Below are 9,865 nucleotides of genomic sequence, written 5' to 3'. Positions count from 1 at the left end.
ATACTTCCTTCTGCTAGGTTGTTGCTATCAAGCAACTTGATCGTAATGGTGTTCAAGGAATCAGGGAATTTGTGGTTGAGGTATTGACACTAAGTCTTGCTGACCATCCAAATCTTGTCAAGCTTATCGGGTTTTGTGCTGAGGGTGATCAGAGACTTTTGGTCTACGAGTACATGCCGCTTGGATCTCTTGAAGATCATCTGCATGGTATGTTGTAAACTCTCTCTTTTTCTCTTTCTCAACTTGTTTTGTTGGTTATTTAACTTTCAGTGTTGTTTTTTTTACTGTTTCAAGATCTCCCGTCTGGTAAAAAACCTCTTGATTGGAACACTCGGATGAATATAGCAGCTGGTGCAGCAAGAGGTCTGGAGTATCTGCATGATAGAATGACACCCCCTGTGATTTACCGGGACCTTAAATGTTCGAATATTTTGCTTGGTGAAGACTATCAACCGAAACTATCTGACTTCGGGTTGGCTAAAGTAGGACCAAGCGGGGATAAAACCCATGTCTCCACAAGGGTTATGGGAACATACGGATACTGTGCTCCTGACTACGCTATGACCGGTCAGCTCACATTTAAATCCGATATTTACAGTTTTGGTGTAGTCCTTCTCGAGCTTATCACTGGAAGGAAAGCAATTGACAATACAAAAACGCGTAAAGATCAGAATTTGGTCGGATGGGTATGTTCGGTATCTTGACCTGCGTCTAACTATATATAATCTTTACTGAAACAACAAGACTCAAATTTTTGTTGGTCACTGTTTTCTTTACAGGCACGACCATTGTTCAAAGACAGGAGGAACTTCCCAAAAATGGTTGATCCGTTGCTTCAGGGACAATATCCGATAAGAGGACTGTACCAAGCACTAGCAATATCAGCAATGTGCGTTCAAGAGCAGCCGAGCATGAGACCAGTGGTATCCGATGTAGTACTGGCTCTCAACTTCTTAGCCTCTTCGAAATATGATCCGAATAGCCCTGGCAGCAGCAGCAGAAAACACCAATCTTTTCACAGAGATAGAGATGATGAAGAGAAGAGACCGGACCTTGTCAAGGAAACCGAATCTGAAGGGTCTTCATAGGAGAGATCCAGTAAGCGAGTGGTTAATCCTAGTTTTGGCTTTTCACCAAGAAATTGGGGAAATAAATATAAAATCAGCTCAGGTAAATTTTTAACATCTCTTGTGGATGTAAATCTTGACTCGGCGTCTTTGTATGTAGAATGCTTTCTTGTGTAGAAAAAAAAGAAAGAACCATTTGTTTTGGGACATATAATATATACATATATTGAGCAAAAACAAACTTCTTTTGAGACATCTTATAATATTTTCCCATTAAAACTCTGAAGTATTGTATATTGATGAATGGCAAAAGTAGTAAATAGGTAAAAGAAACGGGACTATGATATCGATTCAGATCACGTGATGCAACTTTTCCCGCGTGAGCCCGTTAAGGTTATGCCGTTAAATAGCCAAACCTGATCGAAGAAGGGCTTCACAAATCTCTTCTCTCTAATTGGTTTTAGTGATTCTTGGAAGAGAAGTTAGTTACACGATAAGAGACAACAATGGCGGAAAGATCCTTCTCTCAGCTCCCGATCTCTTCTTCTTCTTCTTCTCACATTGGCAGGAGGACTCAAAACTCCCGGAGAGGGATGTTTCCGGTGTCGGATTATTGGATCCACGCGATTCCGGTGATCGTTTTTCTCTGCTTCTTCACCCTCTGGATCTTTTCACACTCAGGTCCGATTCTTTAAGTCTCTTCTCGCTTTGTTTTCTTTTCTTTTTGGATCTAAGAAAAGATTTTCTCGAGAAAGTGGTGTCAAGAATCTTTCTGATTTCGGTTTTTTGATGGGTTTATGAATCACAGTGAGCTTAGACATGAACGATGGAGAGATAATGTCGATACATCGTCTTGAGAAATCCATGGCAGCCGTGAGAAACGAGTCTCATGTCAGCTTAGCGATTCTTGCTTCCTCTGCTGTTTCACCTGCAGCCTCAGGTCTCGTCGTCTCTACCAATCAGAACCTGACAACTCCTCATCACAACGCTACTCTATCGCACAACGCAACCCTATCTCAGAACGCAACCTTATCTCACAACGCTACCCAATCGCTGAACGAAGCAAAGCAATCCACGGTCAACAAAGCAAAGCAAGCCACACCACACGCCAGCTAAACTCTGACCGGAGATATGTTTCTTCAAGGTGCCAATCTTCTTCTTCTTTCAGTCCATGGACAGAGTGTATAGGATAATACAAACAATGAACTTTTCTTTTTTAGGAATTAGTCTTTTTTGGTTTTGGAGTTCAGATTGTAAAGATTGAAACAATAGTTTTTGCATTTAGGATTGAAAATTGTTGTCAACGAATACAGAACGTTTCCAAAAATCTTTATGAAGAAATCTTTAGTGAGTATATATATCTTTGAACGTTACTACTGCTGAGGATGTTCGAGCTCACTGATCTCTCCATCTGCGCAATTTCCAACCCAAATATACATCGTTTTGTTTCCCCGACTCGGCAATACTCTGCAACAATCCCTCCTCGGTGACTGCAAAACACACAGTTTTAAGATCATCTTCTTTCAAAACCGGTTTAATATCTGATCTCAGCCGGTTATCTCTATTAAATTTCATGTTATTCCAAAAACCAAACCAGTATCACTAAATTTGATGCAAGTTGTTAAAGAGAGTGGATGTGGACCAACCTTGTGCCACCTGAGGTGATCAGGTCGCTTGAGAACGACGACAGAGTCAATCTTTCCAGGTGAATCGAGCCTCCATCGGCAGCCGGGAATACGTCTTGTCTTGTCCAAGTTGTAGTATCCAATCACTTGGCGACGCCCTTCGTCATACTTAGCCGAGTTTAAGTAAAACACGAATGGTCTCTGGCACGGATGCCTCGATACGGGTCTCGTGTTAAATGCGTAACCAATGTAGTCAGCTTTGCGGAACCAGTTGAGGAATGTTCTCGAAGGCATCTCGAGCTCGCGAGGGGATATGATGCCTCTGATTATCTGGACTACGAATCCCCAGGAGACCGAGATGGACCAGAACCGGTTCTGGTCGTAGCAGATGGACTGCTGGAATATGCTGGCTGGGTCAAGAACTGCTGACGACATCAAGTGTCGAAGCGCATGTGCTCGCTTCATCTTCGGGAATATTGGCTGCACAACATCAATGTGGTGCAGCGACACCAGAGGAGCCACCGGATGTGCTCCTAATAGCCCCAATAAGTCCCCATATACATCGTACTGCATACATAGAACCATGTTCTCATCTCATCTAAACCGAAACCAAACCGAAATAACTGAATAAAAGGTTAGTACAAGGCACCTGGTGAAAGCCAGGTTCTTTGGTAAGGGGTACTCCAAGTTCGGTCATACAAGCTTGGATGCGATCATCGCTGCCGTAGAGACCAGGGTACCGTTGGATGCAACGGTCCTGCATCCTCGAGAGCTCGAGGGCTAGAGCGTAGCTAATGGCGAAACCACCACCTCCAAACGCCATTGAGTAAGAGAAGAAGATGTTCTGAACATGAGCCTCCGAGGAGCTACCAACATAGTAGAACTGAGTATGGTCGTACTTTGAGAGGACGTTGACCACATTGTCCACCAAAAACACTGTGTCGTCGTCTCCCATCACGAACCACCGTACACCTTCTTTCCCTAGCCGTAGCGTCTCCGTCACTACTCGAGTTAACCTCACCGCCGATCTGTCCCCAACTGGATGCGTATACCTAAAACATGACTTTTTGATTTGAGTAAGGTTTCTTATAAAACACGTCAGATATTGTAGAGATGAGTAATTAGTACCTGAAGCGTGAGGTGTCTTCGGAGATTCTGATTTCGGGAAGTGGTTCGTTACGATAAGTTCGGACTCTCTTGTCAATCCAGACAACGCCACGAGTCTTACCAGGTCGCCACCATGATTTGATGTACTCTTTTCTCGTCTCCCACAGAACTGAAGACGCTGCGATCCCAAAAACGATGTGATCAAGCGTGGTGTTGAACATCCTCGGTCGTTGCGGGTAAAGAGCGGGGACACGTGGAGGCACATCATCGTCTTCTACTTCCTCCGGAACAACAGAGGAAGTGTTTGTTTGGTCGACAAGGGACAGATGGCTATAGGTAGATGAAGAGGGACGGCAGGTTTTGCGTCCGCCCCCTCCTCCCGTGGTGGAGATGAGAAGCAAAGGGAGGAAGAAGAGGAAAATGAAGAGCCATGGCAGAGGAGATCTGAGGAAGCTTAGATGAGATGTCCGAGAAGCGTTGCTGATGTTGTGGTTTTGTGTCTGGTTTCTTGGGTGGTGATGATCTTCAAGAAGTCTGTTCTTAGGGTTGCTCAGATTGGTGTTGGAGCTTGAACTGTTTCCCATGGCTAAATGGGAAGAGAGGAGGAAGAGATTGATACTACTTTTGTTTTGTTTTTGTTTTTCAATAAGATTTTGTTACATCACTTAAAAATTGAAAAGGAAGTTTCGGTGGTAACAAGCTAAATTTAGCTAAAGAGAAAAGGTCTCTTCCGAATTTTACTGCAAGAGCATGACCATGAACCAAATACTAAAACAGTAAAACTGCAAATTATGTGTTCTTACATTCATTACTTTCAATCATCATAACTTGGAAACAAAATTGNCTCCGGAACAACAGAGGAAGTGTTTGTTTGGTCGACAAGGGACAGATGGCTATAGGTAGATGAAGAGGGACGGCAGGTTTTGCGTCCGCCCCCTCCTCCCGTGGTGGAGATGAGAAGCAAAGGGAGGAAGAAGAGGAAAATGAAGAGCCATGGCAGAGGAGATCTGAGGAAGCTTAGATGAGATGTCCGAGAAGCGTTGCTGATGTTGTGGTTTTGTGTCTGGTTTCTTGGGTGGTGATGATCTTCAAGAAGTCTGTTCTTAGGGTTGCTCAGATTGGTGTTGGAGCTTGAACTGTTTCCCATGGCTAAATGGGAAGAGAGGAGGAAGAGATTGATACTACTTTTGTTTTGTTTTTGTTTTTCAATAAGATTTTGTTACATCACTTAAAAATTGAAAAGGAAGTTTCGGTGGTAACAAGCTAAATTTAGCTAAAGAGAAAAGGTCTCTTCCGAATTTTACTGCAAGAGCATGACCATGAACCAAATACTAAAACAGTAAAACTGCAAATTATGTGTTCTTACATTCATTACTTTCAATCATCATAACTTGGAAACAAAATTGGTGCAGTGATGCAGCAAAAGTAACCAGTCAGTGCCTTGTCTGCGAAAAATAAACAGTACATTGTCAAAACACATAAGAAATGAAAATAATTGATAATACAAAGAGTAAACAGTAAAACGATTTACCTTTCTTTTCTTGAAACTTCCTCCCCTTTTACGGGGCTGTTCACCATCTTTGTCCAAGAACTTGAATTCATCCATAAAATTCTCGGTTAGTCCAAGCAACCTGATTCAGTTGAACATGCGTGCATATTATTACATAAGGACCAATCAAAATATCCAGACATTTCAGTTTTCAACCAAAGCAGACACATACCCGCTGCTTGATTTCAAGCGCTTCTCTCTCCTCTTATCCTCTTTAGTTCGAGGTGCCCGAGTGAAGAGCTCTTCTTCTGCTTGTTGTTGCCTTTCATATTGTGTTATAAACTTCTTCTGCTCCCTGCTCTCAGCCCCATAAAAGTCTCGGATCTGTTTATAATATACATTCACCCATTTAGTTCTAACATCAAACTAATCGCTACCAATATCAACTGCAAAGTTAGTTTTCTTCCAGCCTACCTCTTCAGGCTTGTCCTCGAGATCATCCAACACATCTTTCCAGTATGTATCTTCAGTGGCTCTTAAAAAGTGCTTCTCTTTTCTGGCAGCATTTCTTTCTTGCTTTGATGTCTTATCATCCATAGACATAGGAGCGAACTTCGGCGGTCGGTAAACACCATCCTACATTATTTTCCGAGACAAACAGGTTAATGAAAAGAACATGCAACATATCTCTTCACAAGTGTTGGTGGATAGTAAAGTTCACCTCTTGATCATCCTCAGTTTTGTCAGCAAGTAAGTCTGGTTTAGGCTTATAATTTGAAAGATCTTCAGATTCTTTGGCAGGACCAGATCCTTTTCCCTCGGCTAGATCTGTCGCAGACCCACCGGCAGTAGTGAGCTTCTGAATCTGGTACTGAAGTTTTTTGTCTATGGGACGAATCTACACAAAACAAAAACAAGCTTTAAGTACAACTCTACGACTTGTAGGGTGGTTTAAATTGGAAAAAGACAAAGATGCAAACCTTTTCTAGAAACATTCGTATCTCCACAAGGCTTGTTACAACAGGATGGCTATCAATAGATAATCCTTTTGTTTTCCTTAGGAGATAATATACAAGACATTGGCAATAACTTAGAAGTAACAGATGCTTAGCTTCTAGGTAACTTATCCCATCCGTGGTCGGGAAACTGTTTGCTTTTACCTAAGATTTGCAAAATTGATAAAGTCAGGATGCAGATGTCACAAAACGTGAAATTACCACTCAGATATATTTAGCCATCAATTCTTCGTAAACCAAATAAGAATCCAATAATATGTTAAAGATGCTGTAATACAAAGACTACATACCTTAGCAGTGAGATCCTCCACTTTGCTCCTAACCACATCTAAACCATTCTTCATTTCTCTCAACACAGTTGCTAGCTGTGGAGCTTCCCTGAGATGGTTACGATAGCAAAACGAGACCAGTTAAAAAACATGAGGCATAGCTCTAAAAAACACACAAGTTATTGAGAATTGAACTGACTCATTCCTTATTTTGAAGCTATATTCTTTTGGCTACAAGAGAGAACAATCTATGTTATCTTCTTCAAGATGGGAATAGCATAACTTACTTCTTGATTTTATCGACAAGGCCCGGATTTGCAATCTCCTCCATGATTCTCATTCAAAACTTGACAGAAGATAAGTCTGTGAAAAAAAAGGAAAACAAACCTAAAATTTTCAGATTGTGAATACCAAATTTGATGAAAGTTCCACGAACAGAGCAACTATCTCTCTAGGTTAACCGATCTCCGAGGAGGACACAGGACACCACATATAGCAGCGAAAGAGAGGCGACGAAGTAAGAACTCACCGGAGATAGTGAACTTGACGGCGACAGAGAGAGAAAGAGAATCGATTAAAGGTCACCCGGCGGCACAGAGACAATTGAAACCCTCCCTAAAAATTTTCCGACTATAACAAAGGTTTATGTGATTTAGCTTTAGGGCCCAATTAGCTTTAAGGCCCAGCCCAATAAAGGCGGCTGATCTTACTAATCTATCTATATCACACAAATCACAGATTTCGCCAAAATAATCAGTTTTCGTTGAGAATAAACACAGAGTTGGTGCTTTGATTATTCTTCTGATCTCAACTGCAGCTAGTAAAAACTATTTGGCCTTATAAGACTCTCGGCTAAACCACCAAATCTTCCATCTCTGCCTAAAACTACTTCATAAGGTGTAATAGCCGTCTGGCCTGCTCTCCCGTTTTATGTTAGTCTTAACTTGGATTATGTAGGAAGACAACAGCTCTTGAATCAACTGGACCAACATGTTGTCTCGAAATAAACATAATAAAGAAAATGTGCATATAGATAAGAAACATTTGCTAATGCCAAAATACAAGAGTCACAATCATTGGACAAGTTCCAAAGGACAAAATAACAAAGTTTTCTTCAGCCTCTTGAGCACTATGCGTTATTTCATCTTACTCCCAAACCTCTGCGAATAGACTTGAGCTTACTACTCTGGTTGCCAAAAGAAGAGCAATGGGTTTTACATACCATTAACCATTCTCTTCATCTCAGCTGATCTTCTAGGATCCGCTTCTTCAATCGCTCTCTCTGTCAGCACGTGCTTTATGCGACACATTGATCTCCTCACCTATATTGGTGGGGGGAGGATGCAAACAAAGTTGACATTCATGTCCCATAATGATGAAAACATCTTTTCATGACATATATCAACAACCACTTGACCAAATCGAATTACCTTTGGAATGCGTTCAGGGTTAGGAAACTGCATGTTCTGAGCTTGAAGCATCTGACGCTGAGTCATCAACATGTTTTTCTCTTTAAGAAGAACATACCACAGCTTCTGAAGATCCTCCCATGACTTGAGACGCAGTTCTGAAGCTTTCCAACCTCGACCTTAACCACCAAATGATTCCACACATTAACAAAAACAACAACTAATGTCCTTTACAATCTATAAAAATTCTACTACTACATATCAGATTTGATAAAATAGTCAGAGTTATCATATTCATCAAAATGCATAAATGAATAAGGAGGAAAGCATACCGTAGACAACAGGCTTATCTTCGTCCTGGTTTCTGTCGAACTCAAAGAACTCTTCCAGAGGGTTTTTGGGAGTACAAATCGTCGAGGCAGCTGCTGCTGTAGTTGACTCCGATCTCGCCGATGCAGCAGCCAAGAATCTCCTTCCCACAAATCTCGTTATAAACATGGTAACAACACAATTTCTGAGAGGTCACAGTTTATATAATCTCGTGACCTACCAAAGATCATCAACAGCAGCAATCAGAAACACAATAATCGAGACTGGATAACAAAATGTTAGTGCAAAAATTTCTACACAAGAAGAAAGTAATCACACATCTCGCAGAAGAATAAATAAGAGAACTCTCACCTGAGGTAGAGAGAGAGAGAGAGAGGAACACAGTGAGAGACCAGTTTCACGGCGACGGTGACGGCCACAAAAGAAATATGGAAAACCCTCTCTCGACGTTTTTTTCCGAGAGACGATAGTTTAGGGCCTAATACTAACTTTTGATTATTGGGCTATCTTTCCTTTTCTCTTTAGGGCCCAATAAGGTTGCCTTATCCAAAAAACACTTGTAGTCTTTGATCACAAACTAAACCAAAATTATCGGCCAAATGTGTCATTCTTTGTGTATGTAAGAAGGCCAGAGATCCAATTTCCAACGTGTACTTGTAGCTTCGTCTCGACTAATTGGGCCTAGTATTACAAATAAAGCCTTTTTAGATAGAAGAAATCTTGGTTCTGTTCTGTTGTTGGATGAATTTCACACAATTTTCTTCTGAGAATGACGAAAACATCTACCACCGTCGAATTTTGAGAATCAACGATCCATATTAGCTGTGAAGCTTTCACGCGGATCGCAATCTTGGTCCGTTGAAAGAGGATACATATCGAACGGCCATCAATCATTCTTTGGGTAGGCGCCTCTCATTTATAAATGGACTCAATCCACATGTCTTTGTTGAAATAACATCTTTGCTATTATCATTTCATCTTTAGAGGTCTCATAAAAGCTTTTGATCAAATCATCAGGTTGGTTTATATATTTACATCTCTGACTTGCTTAGCCAAGATTTTCATCTTTTCTCAATTTCAATTGTTCGATTGTAATTTGTGGATTGATCTGGAAAGAAATCTCGGGTTTCTCTCTGTGTTCTTACTCTTTCTTTTGGTCTTCTTCTTCTTGTTCACAGATCTCTTTTGGAAATCGGAGATGTCAGGAAGAGGAAAGGGAGGGAAGGGATTGGGAAAGGGAGGAGCCAAGAGGCATAGGAAGGTTCTTAGAGATAACATTCAAGGTATCACCAAGCCTGCCATTCGTCGTCTTGCTCGCAGAGGTGGTGTCAAGCGTATCAGCGGTCTCATCTACGAGGAGACCAGAGGTGTCCTCAAGATCTTTCTCGAGAATGTCATCCGTGACGCCGTCACCTACACTGAGCACGCCAGGAGGAAGACGGTTACCGCCATGGATGTTGTCTACGCCTTGAAGAGGCAAGGCCGCACTCTCTACGGTTTCGGCGGTTAAATCGATTTGAGAATTAGGGTTCGCAATGTCTTGTTTCTGGGAT

The 9,865-nt window shown here is 41.6% G+C and overlaps 6 protein-coding genes across 8 annotated transcripts in view; 3 read left to right on the top strand and 3 right to left on the bottom strand.

The window, feature by feature from the left end:
- LOC104743178 (probable serine/threonine-protein kinase RLCKVII) overlaps positions 1-1,322 on the top strand; it is a 9,426-nt gene extending 8,104 nt beyond the window's left edge. The window contains exons 3-5 of the mRNA XM_010464290.2: positions 18-207; positions 295-686; positions 780-1,322. Coding sequence (XP_010462592.2) covers positions 174-207; positions 295-686; positions 780-1,088 — 735 coding nt within the window. The 5' untranslated portion in view covers positions 18-173 and the 3' untranslated portion in view covers positions 1,089-1,322. The remainder of the gene's footprint in view (positions 1-17; positions 208-294; positions 687-779) is intronic.
- Positions 1,415-2,198, top strand: LOC104739369. The gene is made up of 2 exons (XM_019236060.1): positions 1,415-1,748; positions 1,876-2,198. The coding sequence occupies exons 1-2, from the start codon at positions 1,574-1,576 to the stop codon at positions 2,181-2,183; spliced, it is 483 nt and encodes a 160-aa protein (XP_019091605.1). The 5' UTR covers positions 1,415-1,573; the 3' UTR covers positions 2,184-2,198.
- On the bottom strand, positions 2,280-4,636 carry LOC104739370. Its single transcript, XM_010459692.2, has 4 exons — positions 3,821-4,636; positions 3,342-3,744; positions 2,714-3,259; positions 2,280-2,557 (listed from the first exon to the last, which is right to left on the bottom strand). The coding sequence occupies exons 1-4, from the start codon at positions 4,381-4,383 to the stop codon at positions 2,441-2,443; spliced, it is 1,629 nt and encodes a 542-aa protein (XP_010457994.1). The 5' UTR covers positions 4,384-4,636; the 3' UTR covers positions 2,280-2,440.
- On the bottom strand, positions 5,047-7,202 carry LOC104739371 (neuroguidin). Its single transcript, XM_010459693.1, has 9 exons — positions 7,103-7,202; positions 6,861-6,936; positions 6,595-6,682; positions 6,269-6,448; positions 6,010-6,186; positions 5,763-5,924; positions 5,521-5,672; positions 5,331-5,430; positions 5,047-5,244 (listed from the first exon to the last, which is right to left on the bottom strand). Exons 2-9 carry the CDS (start codon positions 6,911-6,913, stop codon positions 5,233-5,235), a joined length of 924 nt encoding a protein of 307 aa, XP_010457995.1. The 5' UTR covers positions 6,914-6,936; positions 7,103-7,202; the 3' UTR covers positions 5,047-5,232.
- LOC104739365 (39S ribosomal protein L47, mitochondrial-like) lies at positions 7,548-8,767 on the bottom strand. Its single transcript, XM_010459687.2, has 4 exons — positions 8,664-8,767; positions 8,315-8,528; positions 8,004-8,161; positions 7,548-7,895 (listed from the first exon to the last, which is right to left on the bottom strand). The coding sequence occupies exons 2-4, from the start codon at positions 8,478-8,480 to the stop codon at positions 7,788-7,790; spliced, it is 432 nt and encodes a 143-aa protein (XP_010457989.1). The 5' UTR covers positions 8,481-8,528; positions 8,664-8,767; the 3' UTR covers positions 7,548-7,787.
- The window catches only part of LOC104739364 (histone H4), a 7,413-nt gene continuing 6,797 nt past the window's right edge, over positions 9,250-9,865 (top strand). Inside the window, exons 1-2 of one of the 3 annotated variants that reach the window (XM_019236068.1) lie at positions 9,250-9,329; positions 9,491-9,588. In XM_019236068.1, coding sequence (XP_019091613.1) covers positions 9,511-9,588 — 78 coding nt within the window. In that variant the 5' untranslated portion in view covers positions 9,250-9,329; positions 9,491-9,510. Of the gene's footprint in view, positions 9,330-9,490 lie in introns of all 3 variants that reach the window. The other 2 variants (XM_010459685.2, XM_010459686.2) reach the window with 2 other exon arrangements.

Source organism: Camelina sativa, chromosome 14 (assembly GCF_000633955.1).
Source record: "Camelina sativa cultivar DH55 chromosome 14, Cs, whole genome shotgun sequence".
Classification (NCBI taxonomy): Eukaryota; Viridiplantae; Streptophyta; class Magnoliopsida; order Brassicales; family Brassicaceae; genus Camelina; species Camelina sativa.
Note: the sequence above shows the minus strand (reverse complement) of the source record. Positions and strands in the feature narration are given on the sequence as shown.

What these genes read in the sequence shown, in the direction of transcription:
- LOC104739371 (XM_010459693.1), bottom strand. Translation starts at nt 6,913, where the DNA reads ATGAGAATCATGGAGGAGATTGCAAATCCGGGCCTTGTCGATAAAATC. An exon ending in TGGAGGATCTCACTGCTAAG is followed by an intron (nt 6,449 to 6,594) that starts GTATGTAGTCTT and finishes TGCAAATCTTAG; the next exon opens with GTAAAAGCAAACAGTTTCCC. An exon ending in CGCTTGAAATCAAGCAGCGG is followed by an intron (nt 5,431 to 5,520) that starts GTATGTGTCTGC and finishes CAACTGAATCAG; the next exon opens with GTTGCTTGGACTAACCGAGA.
- LOC104739369 (XM_019236060.1), top strand. Translation starts at nt 1,574, where the DNA reads ATGGCGGAAAGATCCTTCTCTCAGCTCCCGATCTCTTCTTCTTCTTCT. An exon ending in CTGGATCTTTTCACACTCAG is followed by an intron (nt 1,749 to 1,875) that starts GTCCGATTCTTT and finishes TATGAATCACAG; the next exon opens with TGAGCTTAGACATGAACGAT.
- LOC104739370 (XM_010459692.2), bottom strand. Translation starts at nt 4,383, where the DNA reads ATGGGAAACAGTTCAAGCTCCAACACCAATCTGAGCAACCCTAAGAAC. An exon ending in GAAGACACCTCACGCTTCAG is followed by an intron (nt 3,745 to 3,820) that starts GTACTAATTACT and finishes GTCATGTTTTAG; the next exon opens with GTATACGCATCCAGTTGGGG. An exon ending in ATCACCTCAGGTGGCACAAG is followed by an intron (nt 2,558 to 2,713) that starts GTTGGTCCACAT and finishes TGTGTTTTGCAG; the next exon opens with TCACCGAGGAGGGATTGTTG.
- LOC104739365 (XM_010459687.2), bottom strand. Translation starts at nt 8,480, where the DNA reads ATGTTTATAACGAGATTTGTGGGAAGGAGATTCTTGGCTGCTGCATCG. An exon ending in AGATAAGCCTGTTGTCTACG is followed by an intron (nt 8,162 to 8,314) that starts GTATGCTTTCCT and finishes TTGGTGGTTAAG; the next exon opens with GTCGAGGTTGGAAAGCTTCA. An exon ending in ACCCTGAACGCATTCCAAAG is followed by an intron (nt 7,896 to 8,003) that starts GTAATTCGATTT and finishes CCACCAATATAG; the next exon opens with GTGAGGAGATCAATGTGTCG.